Here is a 22,880-nt window from a genome sequence, read left to right as displayed (position 1 = left end):
TCTTTCCTCCTCCCCTATACGTTTCTTTCTATTCGTCACCCTATTCTGTCTTTTTGGTGTATTTTTTATGATATCCAGACAGACAAAGATAGACAGACATACAGAGATATACATTTTTATTTGTATTAGTGTTGAAAGATTTCAGTTAAAAGATTGGATTCATTGTTTACTTTATGAAATGTTGTTGACCGTGGCAATTTGACAGAATGAAGCTCTAAAAACTGTGGCATATAGTTTTAATAACCTGGACCATTTTTATATGACATCGCATTGATCTCATCAATTGCTGCCCGAAACAAAACGTTAAGCACATGCCATTGTCCATGTATAATTCACATTTCCCAGAAGAGGCTGTCAGAGATGTGAGATATGAGTCCTTCAGTTCCTCTTGCTGACTGTGATCCAGGTGTCATCTTTAGGTGTGGTCACCAGCTCATACCTGGCCTCAACCACCTGCCCTTTAACACTGTGCAGTCTCAACCTGCGCACCAGCGTGCTGAGCAGCATTGCGGCCACAGTATATGCAAATCTGAAAAGGGGAAGAGAAGCGACAGGGAGAGATTTGTGAACTAAATGACATTTGAATGTTTCCTAAAGGAATAGTTCACCCATATGATGGAAATCTGGTCATTATTTACTCACCCAAATGTTGATTAAAACATTGTTTTCTTTATTTGACAGAACAAAACAAAAAAACAGAGGTGCCAGGGACCACTAGGGGGCCTCAGGACACTTCAAACGGGGCCACACGACAGCATAAATTGATGACAAAACCAGCTTCAAAATAAGCTACTGTAAAACAGCGGAAAATCAATTTTTAAACTGATATTATACTTGTTATTTTAATTCTCTTAAAAACTTTTGGTAACGCTTTACTTGAAAGGGTGTGCATAAGACTAACATGACACTTTCATAATCATGACATGATGACATGAATATGAAGGAAGTTTTATGCATGTTTGTGACAACTGTCATTAAGTGTCATTCGCTCAGTTATGACATTTTTTATGCAAATACGACATTGTTTGAGATGTCTTTGTTATGACACCTTGACATAAACCAATACATCATAACCTGTCAGTGTCTTTGTCATGACAACTTGACATTACTAAGACAACACAACCTGTCATAAACATGGCAATTATCAAACTTAAGAAACCACCTAGCTTTATTGGTTAACATTACATTAAACTGTCAGGTGGTTCATGAAGCCATTATAACTTTTTAATGACAAATTCAATTAGTATCACTGTAGGGGTCACGAAATGGCCTCATGACGGTCAATGTCAAAGCCAACCACATGACAGTTTAACTTAATTTTATGTCAAGTTGTCATTGATACTGACAGGTTATGATGTTATGGTTTATGCCAAGATGTCATAACAAAGACATCTTAAACAATGCGAAAGACACTTAATGACAGTTGTCATAAACCCTATTTCATATTCAAGACATATGTCATCATCATGTCATGGTTATGAAGGTGTCATCCCAGTCTTATGCACACCCCTTGTTCATTTAAACTGCCCCTATTATGCTTTTTCGGATATAACCTTTCATGTATGTAGTTTGTAATGTGTCTGTTTCTAAAATGTAAACGGACTGCTTGATAAATGGAGAACAAAAGAAAGAACAGATTCTGAACTGCCTGAAAAAGAGTCATCAGTAATTCCAGTCTTACTTCCTGGACAAAACAATGTAGGTTTACACCTAATTTGCATAATGAGGGTGAGTAAATGATAACATCATTTTTCATTTCTGGATGAACTATCCCTTTAGGATAATATCTGTGTTTCTTTTTACCTTAGTTCAGGGCAGGCCTGACTCCCTGAAAACCCAAGCAGCGAGAAGCTCTTCATCACGGACTCATCAGCAAATCTATCAGGGTTAAACCTTTCAAGGAAGACAAACTGATATGAATACCAGCAAAGCATGAACCTTACACAACCTTGTATGGGATGAACATACACAAACACACCCCTACCTGTATGGAAGTGACCAAGTATCTGCATCTTGAAGGACGACACCCAGGGCATAGATAACCAATGTCTACAAACAACAAGTCTTGTTAGCATGCCTCTCCTCTATCAAAGTCAAGCTGTATTAATAATAACAACATTATAGGCGAGTCACAGCACTATACTGACTAGACTAAATATAATTAACAGTATCTAAAAGCAAAATAAAAATGAACATGCAAGTGGCAATGGGAGTGTAGAATTTTGTGAATGATTGGCCCTTAAATCCTGCAGTTTTTCTTGTTGTTTTTGTGTTGGCCTGGTAATGAGAAAGGCAGGTTCTTACTTCTTTGGGAATGACGTGTTGGTCCACCTTGCCCTCCACCTCCTGTAATCTGGCAGCCATGGGTGTCAGTTTGGCTGTGCGGACAGTTTCATTCAGCACTTGCTGGCAGTATCTGGTGGGGAAGACATGAAAAAGTATGATGATTTCCATGTTGTATTAATTACATTTTTTTTAACTTGGTGGGCTGCCTAACTATAAAGTTATATTGCAGTTATGCTGAGCTGTCTTATGAATTTGCCAATGTCCCACCTGTTATATTCAGGCCTATTCAGTTCAGTTTCATGTTCAGTTTCTTTAAGTTCTAAATGTATTTTTGTGTGAATATACAAATGTTGTGTCTTTTACTTTTCACTTAAAACTACACTGTGTAATTTTTACCCCCATCTAGCGGTGAAAAGGTATATGACCATCCAGTGAATATTAGTTTCTGTTCCTCTCAATTCCGATTTCGTTTTAACTCCTACGGTGGCCAATGTAGTCCAAGATTAACATGGCTTCCAGTTCGACCTCATCCTTGATGGTTAACTCAAAGGTAAACACGAAAGGCGAAGCTTGAATTAACGGGTATGTCCCTCTTTGGCTAATGTACTTTCAAGATGGAGGGGCAACATGGCGACCGACATTAGAACCCCTTACCCGTATGTATTTTCAATGGCATATTATACACTCACAAGAATAATTTATTACTTGAACGAAGTAAAAATACATTAATGAGCACATATATTTTTGAAAGAACTAAGTGTTTTTAGCTAAGAATAATAAAAAAAGAATGATGACGATTTCCAGTTTATCCTGCAAGGTGTTTTATTGAAATTGCACAAATGCAACACATACCCCTTGGTGGTATATGTACGGAGAAAAAGAAAAAAATTATAAATACCATCTCTTTTTTTCTCCACTAAATGGAAAACTTTTAGGCCTGGTTTCACAGACAGGGCTTAGATTAAGCCAGAATTAGGGCATTTAGGCAGCTTTAAAAGCATGACTTAGAAAAAAAAAACATTATCCCCAGGTTTCACAGACAAGGCTTATGCTTAGTCCCAGACTAAATTGTAAGAAATAAAATGTGAGATGTTAACTTAACCGTCTTAACTAAAAACAACTTGCACTTAAATATCTCAAAATATATTTCTCAAGATGCAAATCAGTAATGTTTTTTTTTTTCTAAAGCACGTTTATAAAAGCTACTTAAAGGGGCATTTGGCAACTCTAGTCATTTGCTGATTTTCACTTTTGTTGTCGCATGTTGGAATTATGAATTATGTTGAATCGCCATAAAGCAGTTTGTGTTTCTCGCTCGTTCTCGCTTCTCACAAGACTTCTATTTCCAACTTACCAGGATGTTAGTCCCCATGGGGACACTGGGGGGAGTGGGGAAAATCACCATTCTTTCCAGAACAGGTTATTGAACCATTCAAATGATTTCTAAACGGTTTTATTAAGTTGAAATAGTTGCCAAGTGCCCCTTTAAATGTCCTAAATGAACTAAGGTCTAATCCTGGCTTAATCTAAGCCCTGTCTGTAAAACCAGTTAATGAGATGAAGATTAATCACTTACAGTCATCATGATTTATCATCTGCTGAATGAATAAAAAGACTCACCTAAGCTGTGGAATCTTCTCTAAGGAAACAGGCTCATCTCCGAGGACTTCAACAAGTTCATTATAGAGCCGATCCTGCACTGCTTCTGAGACTGATAGGAAGTGAACTGCCCAGATGCACACTGGGAAATGATACAGATGAGAATAACAGAAATGCAAACATGAAAGTGAAATAGAAGAGATTATTATCGTTAACTAAAACTTTTTTGTTAACTGAAAAAAAAAAAAAAAAAAATTCAAATCACTTAATCGTGATTAATCACATCTAACATAAGTTTGTAAAAAAAAATTATAAAATAAAATGTTATATATATATATATATATATATATATATACACACACACACACACACTTTTAGGTTAGATGTGATAAACCAAATAAAAATAAAATCCGTTATAAAAAACTATATTCAAATATTACTAAAATAACACTGGAGCTACAGAAAAGAGAAATTGAAACTCACAGTTAGCAGTGATGACACAGCCAGCTAGAGTAAAAACCATCCCATCCTCCATCACCTGAACACAGCAAAACATTTAAAAATTGTTTGTACAAATGTATGGACGCACCAATATGAAAATTTTAGCCGATACCAATAATTCTTTATATTCGAAAGCCGATAACTGATATATTGGCCGATAAATCTATATCCAAATTTTTATATAATTTTTGAGACCCTGATTACAAAAACAAAAGCCTCAGCATTAAAAGCCAAGCACACAATTTTAATGTTCTCATTATAATTTTATGTAGCCTAAATGACAGAAACGCACTGCACATAAATCCAAATAATCCATTATTTATAGTCTTTATTATATCGGCCAAATTTTCTCTTCGATATGGTGACCGATATATCATGCATCCCTAGATAAAGGTGGAAATAATAATAATAATAAGTCAGTATTTTATTTAAAAATGTGTTGAGATGTCACCTGCTGCTCTGTCAGATTGGCCTGTAGTAAATAGTTAACAAAAGATGAGTGACTGGATCCTTGCCCAGCTCTCTGCTTTCCCACAGACTTCAACACTGACTCCATCTCAGCCAGAGCTGCAAATAACAAACCCACATGATCAATTGACACTGAACAATCAAAAATAAAGCCAGCACTATAAAAAGAAGCTTTCTTACCACTCTCATAATGGGCCTTTCTGCTGGAACTCTTCTCTCCATCCAGATAACCTTTACCGATCTCTGACCAGATCTATTCAAGTTCACAATTGTATACATTTCCGTGTAAAATATCACTTTTCTATCTGTTAAAAATACTATTTTGATACGTATACGACGCTAAATGACTGATGAACGCTCACCGCTTCATGGTTCTTACGAAACCGAATGACCTCAGCATCATCCTGAAAGCGACTCCCCATGGCAAGCTGAGTGACAGCCTTCATTGCCAATCCAAGCAGATGAGCACAAAGTGGTGTGTGCTGTGATTCAGGATAAGATGCCCACTTATCAACCAGCTCCTCCACCAGCTAAAATAGAAGAATTACATGTCCATAAACAAAAAAGGGGGGCAATTTCTTATATAATCCTTATATTTAGTATTGTTCATTACATGGAGAAAATAAAATCTAATCAGTTTAAAGGGATAGTTCACTTTGAAATTAATTTTTGGTATGGTTTAGCTTACCTCAAGGGCATCCAAGATGTAGGTGTCTTTATTTTCGCAGTAGTTTAAATTTAGATATTTTTAGATCGAACCGTTCGTGTCTATCAGTCATATAATGGAGGTCTATGGTCACCACCTCAAAGAGCATGCACAGAGAAAAATTAAATTTCCAAATTAAACATTTTATATCGTTTTTCACTCTTGTAAGCACAGCCACGTCCAAGTGATCTGAGGGCGCGGGCGCTATACTGTTTGTTTAAGTCTTAGGCCATCAATGTATTTACATTTACAAGTTTAATTTGGTTTAATCATGTTTAAATCATGTTTAATTTGGACTTCTCTGTGCATTCTCTTTGAGGTGGTGACCATAAACCTCCATTATATTATATATATGACCTAAATTTAGGTCAAATTAATGGTTAAACTAAATTGAAACTACTGTGGAAACAAAGACACCTACATCTTGTATGCCATTAAGGTAAGCTAAAACATACCAAAAATTAATTTCAAAGTGAACCATCCCTTTAATATCAGAAATAGTTCAAGAACCTTAGTGTAAGGCAAATATCATTTGGTCAGATTAATTAAATGAAAAGAACTTTGTTGCTGTGGGGCCTAAAAAATGTGAAACAAGTGATACATAAACCCCTCACAGACCTGAAGCAATAGAGGGAAGTTGTTCTCCAAGGTTTTATTGATAGCTCCCTCGTACACCTTTTTTCTTATCATCGACTCAGTCGCTCCCACTCCTGAACCTGACTGGTAACCAAGCAGCGACTTGAGCATTGTCTCAAAGGAATCCGCTGAGGAAAGGATACAAACATGTCTTAGATAAAGCATGCATAATAATATGCAGAATAAATGACTTATGCTACTTTATAGACTACTGTTAAAAAGTTTAGGGTCAGAAAGTAATGTTTTTTTTTTTAAAGAAAGCAAGATATAATTGAGCTAATCAAAAATTACATTAAAAAGACATTTCTGTTACAAAAGACTTGTACTTCAAATAACTTTTCTAGGAAAAGTTCTAGAAATCCTGAAAAACGACTGTGTCACAGTTTCCTCATAAATATTAAGCAGCACCACTGTTTTTAGCACTGATAATCATAAGAAATGGTTCTTGAGCAGCAAATCAGCATATAAGAATGATTTCTGAAGGATCAAGTGACACCGAAAACTGCAGTAATGACGCTGATTATTCAGTTTTGGATCACAGGAATATATTACATTTGAATATTTTCAATTTGAAATAACTTTCATGATATTACTGTTAATGTACTTGATCAAATAAATGCAGCCTTGGTGAAATATATGATCAAATATGTGAATTTCATTAAAGGTATAGCTCACTCAAATATGCAAATTTTGCCATCATGTTTGTACTCATCCTCATGTTGTTACAAACCTGTATGAGTTTCTTTCTTCTGTTGAAGACAACAGATGCTATTTTGAAGAATATGTGTAACCAAAAAGTTGAAGGTAGCCATTAATTTCCATAGTATTTTTTCCTACTATGGAAGTCAATGGCAACCGTCAACTATCTGGTTATTAAAATTTCTTTTTCTTTTTTTTCAACAGAAGAAAGAAACTCAAACAGGTTTGAAACATCTCGAGAGTGAGAATGAAATAATTTTTTTTTAACTATTCCTTGAAATTCAGAGCTTCATTTATATCTAACATTATTTTCTTATGAAAGGCTCCTCACTGGTCCAGTTGGGGTTGATGTGTTGTCGCAGTTGGTCCACAGCGCCCAGGCTGACCACTGGTCTCCTGCCGAACCAGAAAGATGCCACTGACCCAAACTCATCATGGAGACCCACCAGGAACTCATGCAGGCTTCCTTTGTTCACTATATCTTGCAGATTCCCATCTCTGGAAAAGATGTTTGGGAAAAATTGACTAGAGATTGAAAGGAAAGAGAAGGATATTTATTTACTGCTTAATTAACTTACTTCTCTTCAGTGGGATTTAGTCCAGGAACACCTGAGGCTCGTCTAGAAGACTGGCAATAAAACAAGAACACGTAGGGTTAATACAGTTAACCTTAGCTGTGATGACTCCCCCTCAAATGTAATAGTCCAATGACTACCTTAAAGGCAGCAAGTCAGAATTGAAACCAAACTCATTTAATAGCGATTCAAACATATATTTCATATAAAACAGGATCACAACAAACTAAAGTTACGCAACAATTTGCAATACTGATCAGGTAATATTATAAAATTGTTCACCGGATACAAATACAGGACGGCACCGATGAGGATAATGACAAATGTCACTGCAAATATAGCAAAATCCAGCATATTTGCTTTTCAGAAATGTCTAAGGATCGTCATAAATGTAATTAATCTGTTCAGTGAACTAGTAGCTAACAATCCACGTCTGCAGTCAGCATCAGAAACCTGCGCCCCTGTAGATCGGCGCTCAACTACACATCCTGTAAACAAGGCTAAAACAATCAATCGCAGAGAGGATGGGTTTGTTTTTTGGGAATTTATTTATTTTTTTATCTACATATTCTATGATTAATTCTATTTAGTACCACATGTGCCCAAACTGTTTCAAATAAATATTATTATTTGGCTCTTATTAAATATATGTTTTTGAAGTTTATTTTTATACCTTTACCACATGGGTTTGTTATTAATTAAAGGGGCGGAGCTAATGTTAATTGGGGTCGTTATGAGCTCTTTAAATGTGACACGCAGGAAAAAATACGTTCCTAGCGAAAATAAGAAGCAAAAATGTTGGTAATTGTAGCATCAATTGCGTTTACGCTTAGTGTATGTTTAAGCAATGCTCAGGATCCACAGTTTCCCTGGCAAATCCCCCAAAGTCAGGCCGGTGGTTCACCGGGTCTGATGGAAGTGTTTAATCCCCAGAAGAGCCCCTCCTCCGGGTCTCAGCGCTGTGTGGTGGAGCCGCACGAGCGCATTGCGTGTGGAGAACCTAAACTCAATCAAGAAGAATGTGAAGACATTAGCTGCTGTTATGATGCACACGGCTGTTATTATGCCAAGGCAGGTGGGTACCTGCACGACACCGTGAAAATGGATGATTATATTGTGATCAACTTAGCTACATTATCATTATAGTCTAAATTTGTAATATAGAAAATATTTTTGATTTGTAATATTTCACAATATTGATGTTTTTGTTGTTGTTTTACTGTATTTGATCAAATAAATGCAGCCATAGTGAGTGTAAGCAACTTCTTTCAGGAAAAAAAAAAAAATTGCTTGTTCCATATATTTGACCAGTAGTAAATCAAGTCAATTTGTATAGTGAAAATTTTAGTTTGACGGCTATGGTAGTAAAATTTTTTCATTTTTTTTTCAATTTTTTTTACATTTTTCATAACAACATATTTGATCTAATATAAACGTCCTAAATTGATTTAATAATTAGTCATCCATGGATTTCCCAGTGTTTTACTGTGGATATACTCCAAATACCACAGTTAAACTATGGTTTGTACGTAGAAAATATATATATACTGTCTGGCCAAAAAAAAAAAAAAAAAGCGTGTCTGTTTGGATTTAAATATACAATTCTGACTGGAACATTAATATATTTCTGGCATGTTATATGTTTGGCAACAGTTTTTCTAATCCTAATAGATGGTGTGTAGCTCTATTCATTTAATAAACAACCATATGGATGTGCACATCATGGCCATATTCCAGGACAAAGATGTCTAGATTCATCAGGCTCAAATTGTTTAATAATGACTTGGGAGGGATGACATTAAATTCATTGAAACTCTTTGGGATTGGCTGGAGTAGACTTTCAAGAGTGGTTCTTGCATTTACTTCTAAATCGTTTTTTTTAATGTAATATAATATATTAATGTAGTGTAATGTATACTATACAACCTATATCATATAGTTACCACTGTATGATGTCTCCGTTATTGTGTGCCAAAAGTCTGATTACATTGAAGTGTTTTCTTTTTTCCCTGTTTGTTCCAGTTACCCTGCAGTGCACGAGGAATGGGGGGTTTGTATTGGTCGTAGCTCGAGATGCCACCCTTCCACACATCAGTTTAGACTCCATCCACCTGCTGGAGGATGACCCCCCTGGCCATTGTGCATCTGTCGGCAGTACTGCCACATTTGCCATCTATCAGTTTGCTGTTAGCTCGTGTGGTACCAGAATGAAGGTGGGTGTGAACGGACGGAGTCATGGGGGAGAAAAAGCATGACACACTGTTATCTGTCCCATTTTATTTCCTTCAGGAAGAAAACGGTTTTATTATTTATGAGAACATCATGTCATCTTCGTATGAAGTGGGCATTGGACCTCGTGGATCAATTTCGAGAGACAGTTATTTCGAGTGAGGAGGGCTCGTCTCGTCATGCACTTTTGGAATTCACATTGATGGTCTGTTTTGTGTTTTTTGTAAGAAAATGAGTGGAAAAGGCCCTCAGTATTTCCTGTCTGTGTCTTGAAGGCTGCAGTTCCAGTGCAGGTATTCGGGAACATCAGTTGAGGCTCTGGTGGCGGAAGTGAATACGATTCCTCCTCCTCTCCCCGTCTCTCAGCTTGGGCCACTCCGAGTAGAGCTCAGGCTCGCTAAGGGAGAGTGCACCGCTAAAGGATGCTCTGACGGTAAGCCGAATCCTGAAACTAACTATTTGACGGCATAAACAATGCGAGTCAGGTTTTTCAAATGTGGCTTACTTGGCAAAATATGTGTACTGAAATAAAATCATGAAACTCATCCAGTTTACCAAATCATCCTGAAATGTTTCTTGTCAAACAAAGTAAGGTCACAAACATTTTTCTAAAGTTATAGAAATTAAAGTTTAAAGACATGATACAAAAGTAACTGCAATTTCTATATACACTATCATTCAAAAGTGTTTTGAAAGAGGGATCTTATGCTCATCAAGGCTGCATTCATTTGATAAATATAGAATTGTGACATGTTATAACTTTTCTATTTCAATATACAGTAGTCAACATTTGAAGAGGTCAAAGTTGTACATTTTTAGTTTGAACTTCAAATGTTGACTACTGTATAGTAATGTCATTTATTCCTATGATTGCTGAATTTTCAGCATCATTACTCAAGTCTTCAGTGTCACATGATCCTTCAGAAATCAATAGTGCTCCAGAATCGATAATCATCAATGTTGAAAATCGTCATTCTGCCTGATATTTTTGTGGAAACGGTGATGCTTTTCCCCCAGTATTTTTTTTATATTTTAATAGAAAGTTCAAAAGAACAGCATTTATTTACTTGGTAATTTAATATAGACTGGTATTTACTGGTATTAAATGCAGTTTAATCGTACTATCATTGTAGAACAGTGAGATGCAGTTAAAGGGATACTCCACTTTTTTTGCAAATAGGCTCATTTTACGTCTCCCCCAGAGTTAAACAGTCGAGTTTTACCGTTTTCGAATCCATTCAGACGATTTTCTGATATTTGGGAGAATATTAGTAACCAGACAGTTTCTGGTCTCATTGACTTCCATAGTATATTTTTTTCCTACTATGGAAGTCAATGAGACCAGAAACTGTCTGGTCACTGATATTCTTCTAAATATCAGAAAATTGGCTGAATGGATTAAAAAATGGTAAAACTCAAAACGTTTAACCCTGAGGGAGTTGTAAAATGAGCCTATTTCCCAAAAAAAGTGGAGTATCCCTTTAATTAATTAATCTCCTTTTGCATTTAAGAGGATATGTACACTTCATACTACTCTGAGGAGGACTATCCTGTAACAAAAGTGTTGAAAGAACCTATATATGTGGAGGTGCGGATTCTAGAGAGGAAGGATCCAAATATTGCCCTGGTCTTGGACCATTGCTGGGCCACTTCTACTCCTGAACCCCTGAGCCTACCTCAGTGGGACCTAGTGCTTAATGGGTAAGTCTGAATTCTTTCATGGCTTCTAAATGTATAAATACGTTTAGGAAACTTCCAAGCTTTCCACGTACCTCAATGCCAAAAGATTGATGTGATTTTTCTAATTACTCCTCATAGCTGTCCATATAAGGATGACCAATATCTGACCACTCAGCTTCCCGCTGGACCCTCAGGGCTGCAGTACCCATCACATTACAAATTCTTTGTGGTGAAGATGTTCACCTTTGTAGACCAGCCCTCTTTTGAGCCTTTACAGGAAAGTAAGGTATGTATCATTTTCCCCATCGCATGTTTTTCTCTAAGCTCCGACTTATGTTCTTGTCCTCTGCCCTCTCTTCAACAGATTTTCATTCACTGCACTACGTCTGTTTGCCACCGTTCCGCCACTGAGACATGTGAGCCCAGCTGTGGCAGCAGGACGAGTGAGTGTCTGTGTGTATAGAGTGTGCAGGCCCTTTACATGCAATCACATTACCGCATGGCACAAGCTCACCCCCATATCATCCAAGATGGACATGTCTTTCTTTCTTCAGTCGAAAAGAAATGAAGGTGTTTGATGAAAACATTCCAGGATTTTTCTCCATATAATGGACTTCAATGGGAACCAAACGGTTCAAGGTCCAAATGAAAGTTTCAGTGCAGCTTCAAAGGGCTTTAAACGACACCAGACGATGAATAAGGGTCTCATCTAGCGAAGCAATCAGTCATTTAAATAAAAATAAATAAAGTTGAAGTTTTATAAGCACAAATGCTCGCCTTGCTCTGTTCTTTGAGCGTTCGTGACTCTCCTGTTCGAACTCGTTCATGAAAATGAACAGATCTCTTTTCGAGTCAATTCGTTCATTCATAAAGACCCTTATTCGTCATCTGGTATCGTTTAAAGCCCTTTGAAGCTGCACTGGGAAACCGTTTGGTTCCCAATGAAGTCCATTATATGGAGAATAATCCTGGAATGTTTTCATCATAAACCTTAATTTCGTTTTAACTGAAGAAAGAAAGAAGTGGACATCTTGGATGACATGGGGTGAGTAAATTATCAGCAAAAGTACTACTACTTGTTGTGTATAAAATTAATTACATTTATATACAATTATTATATTATGTAACAGCAAGTCAACTGGGTATAGCTACATGGGAGATTCTAGATATTGTTTATTATTATTAAATATGTGTATATTATATAATATGAAATATTAAAGCAGGCCAGTGAGTACAGCTATATGGAAAATTCTAGATGTTGTGGTATTATAATTAATATTATATAATTAAGTGTAGCAATAATTATATAATACATTGATAGCAAAGTATTATGTCATGTGACAGTAAGTATATATGTGTGTGATGCATACATATACACATATTTATACATATACATGTATGCGTGTGTTGCAGACAAGTGAGAACGGCTACATAGATTGTAGATGTTGTGGTGTGTACGTTTATTATTCTAATTAATTTTCAAATTTTTCTGTCCTTTAGGAAGGGCCATTGCAGAAAGCTTAAATTCTAAGGAAACGGTTGTAGTTTCCAGTGGGGAAGTCATAATTGTATACCATTTGCCAGTTTCTGACAATCTTGTGTCTAAGGAAGGTATGAAAGCACTGTGATTTTTGTTAACATTCATACAGTAAACGACCATTCCAAACTAGCTTCTACCTGGAAGTGTTTATCTCTTCTAGTCCCGCAGATGTTGGGTTATGGATTATGGGCGGCAGGAGCTCTCACAGTGTTTGGTGTCTGTGGGCTTGTGATGGCTGTTATAATACAGCGGACCAGACCTCGTCCTCAGCCTGCTCCAGTGTGATGTTATAAATCGCATAAAAAAAAAACACAAGCTAATATGGCCTTTTGTGTATGTGATCGCTTGTATTGATCAGACGGAGAATGGTTTATCAGTTTCTTTTATTGCTGAAACCTTTGTATGGGCAAGCATTAATGTATATACAATGACCATGTATCAAAATAGAGTTGGACTAAAACTACTTTGAGTGCTTTATGCTGTGATGTCCTTCTCTTCTGCTTTGGGATATTCCATTTCCATCGACATTAAAAAATCTATGAGGGGAAAACATGCATGTGTGTATTTATTTATGAAGTCTTTGAATTTCAGTTTAGAAAACCAGGTTCTATTCAGAAAGTATAATATGGTTCTGTGTGATAATGTTCCTACTTTTTTTTTTTTTTCTCAATGTACTATATATAAATAAACTACTGTTAAAATGTTGGCAGTTGGTAAGATAGAGTAATTGGTGCTTAAAAAAATAACAGAATACATGCATTTAAAAAAAAAAAGCTTTTTAATGAAAAAGTTAAAGTTATATTTTTTTTAGCTGGTTTTTGTAAGTCTTAAATAGTCATTTATTTGAAGAAACAGTAAAAACCGTGATATTATTAATGTAAAATCAATATATTACATTTTATTATAAAATGTAATTTATTCCAGTGATGGCAAAGCTGAATTTTCAGCATCATTACTCCAGTCTTCCATGTGAAATTGTCCTTCAGAAATCAATGTAATATGCTGATTTGGTGCTCAAGAAACATTTATAATTAGTATGTTCAAAACCAATCTGCTGCTTTAAGATTTGCAGTTCTGCCCTTTATTTTACTTAATTTCTCAGGATTTACTGTATAGACATTTTTTAAAAAAGAGCAGCCTTCATTTGAAATAAATCGTTTGTTACATTTGATAACTGAATGCATCTTTGCTGAAAAAAAAGTTTCTTTAAAAAAATGGGTTAAACTATTTTAAGGTGAAGTAGTTAGTATTGTATTTAATCAAATTAGAACTAAATAAAATGAACTACATGTACTTACTAAAGAGTTTCAGGTTAGTTACTAATAATTATGCATCATTTACTATTATTAAGCACAAGTAATGTGTAACTGTCACTATAAAAATAAAGTGTTACCAAAAAATCGTACTAATCCCAAATGCTTGAATCTTTTTATTTTTATTCTGAAATAACTGCGGCTGAATCCCATGATGACACGGTAGCATAGAAATGTTAATCGTTGTATAATGTGCTCTGTTTTACATGCATTATGCAGTCCACTAGTATTCAATTCCAAATAAACTTCAACATCCTATAGCATTTACCTTCTGTGTGGTCGATATCTGGACTTGTTGACATCAGAACCCAGGCCAGCCCGACCAGCAAAGTGACCACCAGATTCACTATGATCCAGGGATAAAGAAAGCTGTGCTCTGAACCCGGCTGCCTGAAAGGAAACAACAACCGCTTCACTTTTAATACCGTAGGGTATTTAACCCAGCATGCTCTAATGCGATGGATCTTACCAGAGTGTTACATTATCGTTGGAGTATTGATTATAGAGATTGATGCGGTCACTCGTCATCTGCTGGCTTAACAATAAAACAAGCGCAGAAAAGTAAACTGAAAAAGAAAAGGAATACATTAAAACATTGCTGTTTACATGTATGGCTATGGCTACAGACATTAGTCAAAGTGGATGCCATATTGAAACATTGATGAAAACGAGGCTGTGAGGGATGTAACTTTGAAAACCTTTTATTGAATTTTTGGTAACACTTTATTTTACAGTGTCCTTGTTATGTTACATGTACTCACTATAGTAATAACAGCAAATGATGCATAATTACATTCAACTAACCCTAGTACCTATAATTAAACTGTAACTATGACACCTTAAAATAAAGTGTAACCGATTTTTTTTTCATAAAGACATTTTTTTTGTTAAACAATACATTGAATGCTCCGAATTCTATCCCTCATAGCCTCCTTTTCATTGATCCTATCAAAAAAAAAATAAACATGGCGCTACCCTGACTAAGGTCCATTGCAAAAATACAGAAGGAAATGCTGAACTCACAGAAGGAGGCAAGCCCCACAGGACTCAGGGTTAGCAAACTCCGCATGGCCGCAGAGGCTTTGGCCAGATTTAACCTATTATGAGAGAGAACAAACTTTTGTTTAATCTCAAGGGCTCTGAAAGCTGCAAACACTTGTGATTACAGTGTAACTGTACTTTTGTTGGTCCAAGTGAATGGCCATGGTTAGATTTGGTGACTCACCTGTCAAAGGCAGAGACGGTGCTGAGAGCCAGCAGCAGGTAGAGCAGGGACTGTGCGGGGTAGGCTAGGGTGTGATACTGCTCCAGGAGGTTGGAAAGAGAGCTCAACTGTTCCCCAGCCAACACATAGACCACAATGATATTCCACACAGCATAACCAGCCAGAAAGCCGTGAGAAAACAGGCCAATCACTCTGTGTAGTAGGAACAGTCACGGTTTAGGAAATTGTCTTTCCATAGATTTTTTTTAAGCATACTGTCACTGAAAGTGACAGTAACGAAGACATTTATAATGTTTCAAAAATTATTTGATTTCAAATAGAATCCTGAAAAAAAAGTATTAAGGTTTCCAAAAATGACAACTTTGTGATAAGAAATGATAAGCAGCAAATCAGCATATTAGAATGATGTCAACAGGATTAAAATGCATAATTTTGTATTTTAGTCCTTCTTTTCCAACCAGTCCATACATTTGAACGAAATAGCATGCAATTCATTTTTAAAGAAACTTTGATATTGCTTTCACCCTCTAATGCTACATTGCATTTTTGAGTGATTAAAAATGCCCATATTATGCTTTTTTAAAAAGGTTCTGCAGGACTACTACAATAGGTTTACATGCATCCAAAGTAAAAAAAAAAAAAAAAAAAAAAAAAAAAACACTTTCGTTTTCTCATAATATACATTGCACATCACCTCTTTTCTCACAGTGTCTGAAACAGTTTGATAAAGGATTCAGTCTTTCAAAGCCCCTCCTTTCTAAGGCCCAGTCTGTTGTGATTGGTCAGATGGCCCAATCTGTTATGATTGGTCAGATGGCCCAGTCTGTTGTCATTTGTCAGACGGCCGAGTCTGTTGTGATTGGTCAGATGGCCCAGTCTGTTGTCATTGGTCAGACAACCCAGTCTGTTGTCATTGGTCAGACGACCCAGTCTGTTGTCATTGGTCAGATGGCCCAGTCTGTTGTGATTGGTCAGATGGCCCAGTCTGTTATGATTGGTCAGATGGCCCAATCTGTTATGATTGGTCAGATGGCCCAGTCTGTTGTCATTTGTCAGACGGCCGAGTCTGTTGTGATTGGTTAGACGGCCCAGTCTGTTGTGCTTGGTCAGATGGCCCAGTCTGTTGTCATTGGTCAGACAACCCAGTCTGTTGTCATTGGTCAGACGACCCAGTCTGTTGTCATTGGTCAGATGGCCCAGTCTGTTGTGATTGGTCAGATGGCCCAGTCTGTTGTGATTGGTCAGATGGCCCAGTCTGTTGTGATGGCCCAGTCTTCCAAGCCTCAACTACAAATACAGTGTTTGAGGATCAAAGCAGACTGATCACGGGCAGCCAATAAAGACCATAGTCTGGCATAATGCAAATTTGTTAAAAACCCTCATTCAATTAGGAAGTAAGGCTAAAGACTAATTAGTAGGAAGTAATTACTGATGACTCATTTCAGGCAGTTCAGAATTGGTTCTTTTTTTGGGGAGACAATTTTTCGTACACTTTGATCTTTGAAACTTTGCAGACCTTTTACATTAACAAACCATCATATATAATATGAAGGTAAAATCTGAAAAATCATAATAGGGGCACTTAAAAAAAATCAAAAAGGCAAATCAATTGCTCAGATCTGAAAGAATTGGAAAATAACATGTCATTTAAAACCAAATGTGGAAAGGACACCTGAAGGCACTGTGTACTCTCAAAGAGACATCTCTAGTGGTCCACATTGAACGGATGTCCATAAAGCTCTGCTCTATCGGGACACTGGCCTTCCACTGGTCCACTCTCTCAGCTGCTTGAAAACGACCTGCCAACAAAGAAACATGCTCACTACTTACACTTAACCTTCATTTCTTGCATGCAAACAATTTCAACTTACAAAAAAGTTAAAGTTCTTATGAACTTGCAAACAGTCTTAAAGGGACAGTTCACCCAAAAATTTGATTTCTGTCATTATTTACTCACCCTCATGTCGTTCCAAACCTTTAAGACTTTCGTTCATCTTCAGAACACAAACGAAGATCTTTTTTATAAAATCTGAGAGCTTTCTGTCCCTCCATAGACAAATACGCAACTACAACTTTGACACTTCAAAAAGATCATAAAGAGGTCATACTAATCCATATGAATTGGACGGTTTTATCCAAATTTTCGAAAGAGACTTGATCGCTTAATATGATGAACAGATTGAATTAAGGCTTTTATTCACACATAAACATTCATCAACATAAACGGAAGCCCAGGCATGTTCGCTTGACATCAGAGAACCAATGAGGTTCATTCTCGTGTTACGCAGCACGTTTGAGCTTCCACAAGAACCAATGAGGTTTGTTCTCGCGCGTCAATTCACATGGATTGGTTTTACGATTTATGAACTTTCTAAAGAGTCAAAGTGGTAGTTGTGTAGCTATCAATGGAGGGACAGAAAGCTCTTGGATTTCATTAAAATGATTTTTTTTTGTGTTCCGAAGATGAACTAAAGTCTTACAGGTTTTGGAACAACACGAGGGTGAGCAATTAATGACAGAATATACATTTTTGGTTGAATGAACCCTTTAAAAACCTGCACCATATACACAATGTGCTTAAAACTTACGGCTCTTCTCCACAAACACCTTCCCCACAGGCTGACTCTGCCCTTGGGGAGCGGAGAACAAGGAAAGCTGGGGAACTGGCGCCTGGGGGTCTGTGATGATATCATCATCCTCTATGTCCAGTTCATTGTTGGACTGTGTTTCTGTTACTTTAGGTTTCACTCTGAAGAAAGAAAGAAATATATTTGTTAATTCAATGGCAAATTAAATCCAGAAAGCTAAAAAAAAAAAATCAAACACATCAGTGGTGCATATCTGGATCCTTTTTAATTTTCAATAATCAAACCGTTTAAGGAAAGAAAATGACTTGCTTCCTCTTTTTTGGTCTGCGTGTCACCTCTTCATCAGTGTTCTGATCCACCATATCTCCATTTGACACCAGGTCTGTGTGATCTCCCTCCACATCTGATCAATCAGAGCAAATCCGCATTATTGTGTTATTATTATCATTGTCTATGAACATAAAATCACACCTATACAGATCAGTTGACTTGAAGAGGATGCAAATGTACAGTGTTTTTACCAATGGATTGTGCTTTCTTCTTCTTTTTCCTCCTTTGTGGTGGATTGTCCAGAGGCTCCGGGGTCAATGGTTCCTGACATTCGGATTGTCTGCGACTGGTAAGTCCTCCCATTTCCATTCCAACATCTACAAAGGTCAAGGGTAAGACAAACTTATCACAAGTGCAACATGCTTTTACAGGTGATACCCAGCAGTCAAGTTTGGCTGGTTTGCAATGTCTAATAGCCCACGGTGGAGTTCAAAAAAGGTAAAACTCAACAGTTTAACTCTGGGGGAGTTGTAAAATAAGACCTATTTCCAAACAAAGTGGAGTATGCCTTAAATCTCCAACATATGGTCATGGAACATCTGCTATAGCGTCAACACACGCGTTGTGGTCCTCTGTGTGTTTTTTGGGGCAAACAAACCACTCATATCACCTTATAATATTGCGGTTAAACCACTGGAGTCACATGGTTTACTTTTATGATGTCTTTACTACCTTTCTGGGGCTTGAAAGGTGTAGTTGCGTAGCTGTCAATGGAGAAAGGTTTGGATCTGACGACAAAATTTAATTTTTGGGGAAAACAATTGTGTATAATAAACGTATTATTTATAAACAAATTGACTTTCTTCATTATAACAAAAAAAATATGTTTTGAAGGTTACAACACAAGTATCCTAATTTATGATAGTTATAAACCGGTGTTTAACAGCAATATACAAAACAACCTCAATAGAGAAAAGAAATTGTGTATTTGGTCTTTTGCTCAAAACCTTATAGTTACTGAGACAAAGCCCTAGTGACAACTTTACTGTGTGACAACTAGCCCCACTCTCTCCCATTATGTGTGTTGCTTATATCACCTAAACTCACCGTCAGGTTCGTCCACACTCTCTACATCTCTCTTGACCTTCTTTTTCCTACTCTTTGGAGCAGGCATCTCCTCTGTGTAGAACAACACATGAGCTTCATTATATAATGTTACATTTTAAATGGAAACGTAAAAGGCAATCAAGACACCTACACAAATGCAAGAATAGGATTTTTAGACACTTATTGCAAAGAGATCACAAAAGTAAAACAAATTGAAAGAGAAACACTCACCTGCTGTGTCTTGACTGTGTTTGAAGGCATAATGAAGGGAAAGGAAGGAAATAAGAGACTCAGCGTGTGAATTTCCTTTATAAATTGCACTGTAAACATCTAATCTGCTGGGTGATCTTACCTTGGCATAGATGGCAGTGCGCGTGGTCCCCGCTGAAATATTAAAAGGTGATATCTGGTTAGCAAAACAACGTTCCAGTCAAACTTGAGCATCAGACGCTAAACCTGTTGAGGGCTCTACATTTGTGTATTTTGTCTAATGAAGCTTACCATCGTCTTTTTCGCCATTCCACTCAAGAGTACAGGGAGAACATAAGGGAAGAAGTAGACATTTGCGCATGTACAAACAAACATCTCGGCGCACTTAAAGCAAGGATTAATGCGAGTCTAAATCTGAGACGAGCATCTGCCAAGCAGCAGGATTATGCAAGGAAGGATCAAACGGTGTTACTCAACCTTCTGACATAAACACACATCGTAGTTAACTAAAACCTTTTCGTTACTTCATTATCAACACTGATAATTATAAGAAATGTGTCTTGAGCACCAAATCACCATCATGATTTCTGAAGGATCATGTTATTCTGAAGACTGGAGTAATGATGCTGAAAATTCAGCTTTACCATCACAGGAACAAATTACATTTAAAATATATTAAAATACTTAACAGTTATGGTCACTTTTTCAACAAAAATATGTGTTTTGATTTATTCGGAATAGTGACGACAGTTGGCGTCGGTTTCACAGACAAGGCTTAAATCTTGAACTGTTTTAACTAAAAACAACATGCACTGTCATATTTTAAAAGATGTCAGTGCTATTGTTTTGTCTCAAGATGCACACTAGTAATGTGCTTTTTTAAAGGCACGTTTATAAAAGCTACTTAAATTACGTAATTGAACTAAGGCCTATAAACCCTGTCTGTGAAACCAGGCCTTGGTGACTTTTGTGGCAATTGCTAAGTGAACACAAAAAATTGTGGACATGATTCGAAAAGCTTAAACGGTCCTAAAAAAAATGTCACACTTGTTCTCCTTGCAGGCAAAAATGACTGCCATAGAAATAGGAAAATACAGACTTTTTTGGAATGTACAATAGCCACAATGGAGGAAAAAAAACAATAATTACATTAATTAATTAATTATTAATTAATAATAATTAAAAACTCCCCTTGTAGATAATCATTTTTAAAAACTCACATTTGATCCCCAAAATGACATATTTAAACATTTTTTTTCTTAATTTCTTTGTAATGCCTTATAATAGCTTGAATATAACTATACCCTTGCCTCATTTAGTATATAAGGTTCTATGAATATGCAAATTAGTCTCGCCCCCACTCACTCACACCAGCTCAGAGATTCGCTAGTTGACGATTGTTGTTGACGTGATTGGTTACAAGGTAGTTTGTGACGTCAGAAACACCAACGATTTCAAACTGTGTTTTTGAGACTGTTCACTGCAGTTTTAAGGAGAACATAAATGGTGTTGAATAATGAATTTGCTCATGGTATGTCTTAAAGCTTATTAAAAACACCACATAGACATATAAACAACATTATAAGCTTGATCTTCACCACAGGGGTACTTCAATAAAACTGTATTCATGTATTTAATTAATTGTATTGTACTGTAAAAATTGTGGAAACAAATATATCATAAATAGTTATAAATTACATTTATAACTTATAAATGATAAATTATATTATAAATATATGATAAATATTACTTAGTGCCATAATACCCTCAAAATACAAAATATTATTGAACAGTCAGAAAATAAAATAAATTAACTTTACTGGGGGAAAAAGGTTACATTGAGGTGTTCGGCCACTTTGGACCCAGAGGAGTGAACGTGACCCCTAAATTATATATATATATATATATATATATATATATATATATATATATATATATATATATATATATATATATATATATATATATATTAATTTTTGGGGTCAACTATGATACAGGCATTTCTGTGAATCTAATTATCTAAATGACCTCAGTACTGATTGGATTGGTTTATTTGGCATTACTTCAGCCCCAGACTATGTCTTAAAAAAAACATAATTTAACAGAGATAAACAGATTGTGGTGGAAAAGCCCGGAAAACATAGTTCTCAACATTTACAACCCTACAGAGAGAGCAAAAGCCTCACACTGTCAGAGAGTCTGATGAACACAGCTCAACGAAACATAAACATGTCATAAATGTCATGAATACCCCAGACCTACCCTCTGTCCTTGAGGAATTGGAGGAAGATCTCTTCTCCTTGTGCTGGGAACCTACGTACAATAATATATTTAATTCACGTCTGTGAACAACTGCTTGCCAACAAACTACTGTACAGAACACGAGGCTTCTCATTCAGGCAAGAAACAAACCTTTGCTTCCGTATCCATTCTTTGGAGTAGAATTATATGCTTTATCGATTTAATTCACAAGTAAAAGTTATATTTGAATTCACATGTCGTTTTTGATCTGAGATTTTGTTGTGCACGCTGACTATTGTTGACGTTGGAGACGAGTGGGCGTGTCTCACTTTCCTGACGTAATGTCTGTACTAGAGGTGCGCTACAATTTAGGCCGTAATTACACGTATATAAGTGCAGATGCTTTTACTCGTGGTCAGATAGTCAATCTGAAATGTACATAATAGAAAGAAAAAACATGACATTTTAATATTTTTTCTTGTTTTATTCCTATTTACAATTATTTCAATGTAATTCCCTTAGAGCATATAGACCATTTCACAAGATGTAAACAACACTGGTCCAGAAGCACTTCCTGTTTCAGTTTGTAACTGTTTTCTTTATTTCACATCTTATCTTAAAGATGTTTGTTTAACTTTTTGATTCAGTTTTAAATGGTCTGTTGGTTGTATTTTATCCCAGCTTTTATGTAGTGTTAAAAAACTGAAACAGGAAGTGCTTCTTCTGGACCAGTGTTGTTTACATCTTGTGAAATGGTCTATAAATAATTATGTAGCTTCTGTGTAATGCACAAGAGTATGTTAAAAAAAAAATCAAATTAAATGATTAAAACCTTCAATTGATAAAATACCAATTACAAAATAATAATAATAATTTTCTTTAATGGAAAGCCTTAAAGGGACAGACACAAAAATGAAAATTCTGTGATACACCCTCAAGCTTTTCCAAAACTGTATGACTTTATATCTTCAGAGGTACATTTAAATATACAGTATTTATTTTATTTT

The 22,880-nt window shown here is 36.1% G+C and overlaps 3 protein-coding genes across 4 annotated transcripts; 1 reads left to right on the top strand and 2 right to left on the bottom strand.

Annotated features, from left to right (window-relative positions):
- Positions 1-99: 99 nt before the first annotated feature.
- cyp20a1 (cytochrome P450 family 20 subfamily A member 1) lies at positions 100-7,963 on the bottom strand. Its single transcript, XM_039689466.2, has 13 exons — positions 7,753-7,963; positions 7,474-7,523; positions 7,227-7,393; positions 6,179-6,324; positions 5,217-5,384; positions 5,035-5,107; positions 4,838-4,953; positions 4,369-4,423; positions 3,907-4,027; positions 2,305-2,416; positions 1,985-2,049; positions 1,804-1,893; positions 100-529 (listed from the first exon to the last, which is right to left on the bottom strand). The coding sequence occupies exons 1-13, from the start codon at positions 7,822-7,824 to the stop codon at positions 379-381; spliced, it is 1,386 nt and encodes a 461-aa protein (XP_039545400.2). The 5' UTR covers positions 7,825-7,963; the 3' UTR covers positions 100-378.
- A 229-nt stretch (positions 7,964-8,192) lies between these two features.
- Positions 8,193-13,469, top strand: zp2l2 (zona pellucida glycoprotein 2, like 2). Its single transcript, XM_039689467.2, has 9 exons — positions 8,193-8,545; positions 9,493-9,683; positions 9,760-9,857; positions 9,975-10,132; positions 11,211-11,400; positions 11,518-11,665; positions 11,744-11,822; positions 12,880-12,990; positions 13,080-13,469. The coding sequence occupies exons 1-9, from the start codon at positions 8,266-8,268 to the stop codon at positions 13,202-13,204; spliced, it is 1,380 nt and encodes a 459-aa protein (XP_039545401.2). The 5' UTR covers positions 8,193-8,265; the 3' UTR covers positions 13,205-13,469.
- Positions 13,286-22,208, bottom strand: tmem237b (transmembrane protein 237b). Of its 2 annotated transcripts, XM_039689469.2 has the most exons (14): positions 22,045-22,208; positions 21,895-21,945; positions 19,775-19,806; positions 19,654-19,667; positions 19,423-19,494; positions 18,567-18,692; positions 18,355-18,448; positions 18,046-18,206; positions 17,130-17,256; positions 15,458-15,649; positions 15,256-15,329; positions 14,702-14,798; positions 14,501-14,622; positions 13,286-13,455 (listed from the first exon to the last, which is right to left on the bottom strand). In XM_039689469.2, the coding sequence occupies exons 1-14, from the start codon at positions 22,060-22,062 to the stop codon at positions 13,394-13,396; spliced, it is 1,242 nt and encodes a 413-aa protein (XP_039545403.2). In that variant the 5' UTR covers positions 22,063-22,208; the 3' UTR covers positions 13,286-13,393. The 2 variants fall into 2 exon arrangements, with proteins under 2 accessions (XP_039545403.2, XP_039545402.2); XM_039689468.2 differs by lacking the exons at positions 21,895-21,945; positions 22,045-22,208 and adding an exon at positions 19,924-20,117.
- Between the last annotated feature and the right edge of the window lie 672 nt (positions 22,209-22,880).

The sequence above is a fragment of the Pimephales promelas genome, chromosome 8 (assembly GCF_988280905.1).
Source record: "Pimephales promelas chromosome 8, fPimPro1.hap1.1, whole genome shotgun sequence".
Classification (NCBI taxonomy): domain Eukaryota; kingdom Metazoa; phylum Chordata; class Actinopteri; order Cypriniformes; family Leuciscidae; genus Pimephales; species Pimephales promelas.
This window is presented reverse-complemented; position numbering and strand designations above follow the sequence as displayed.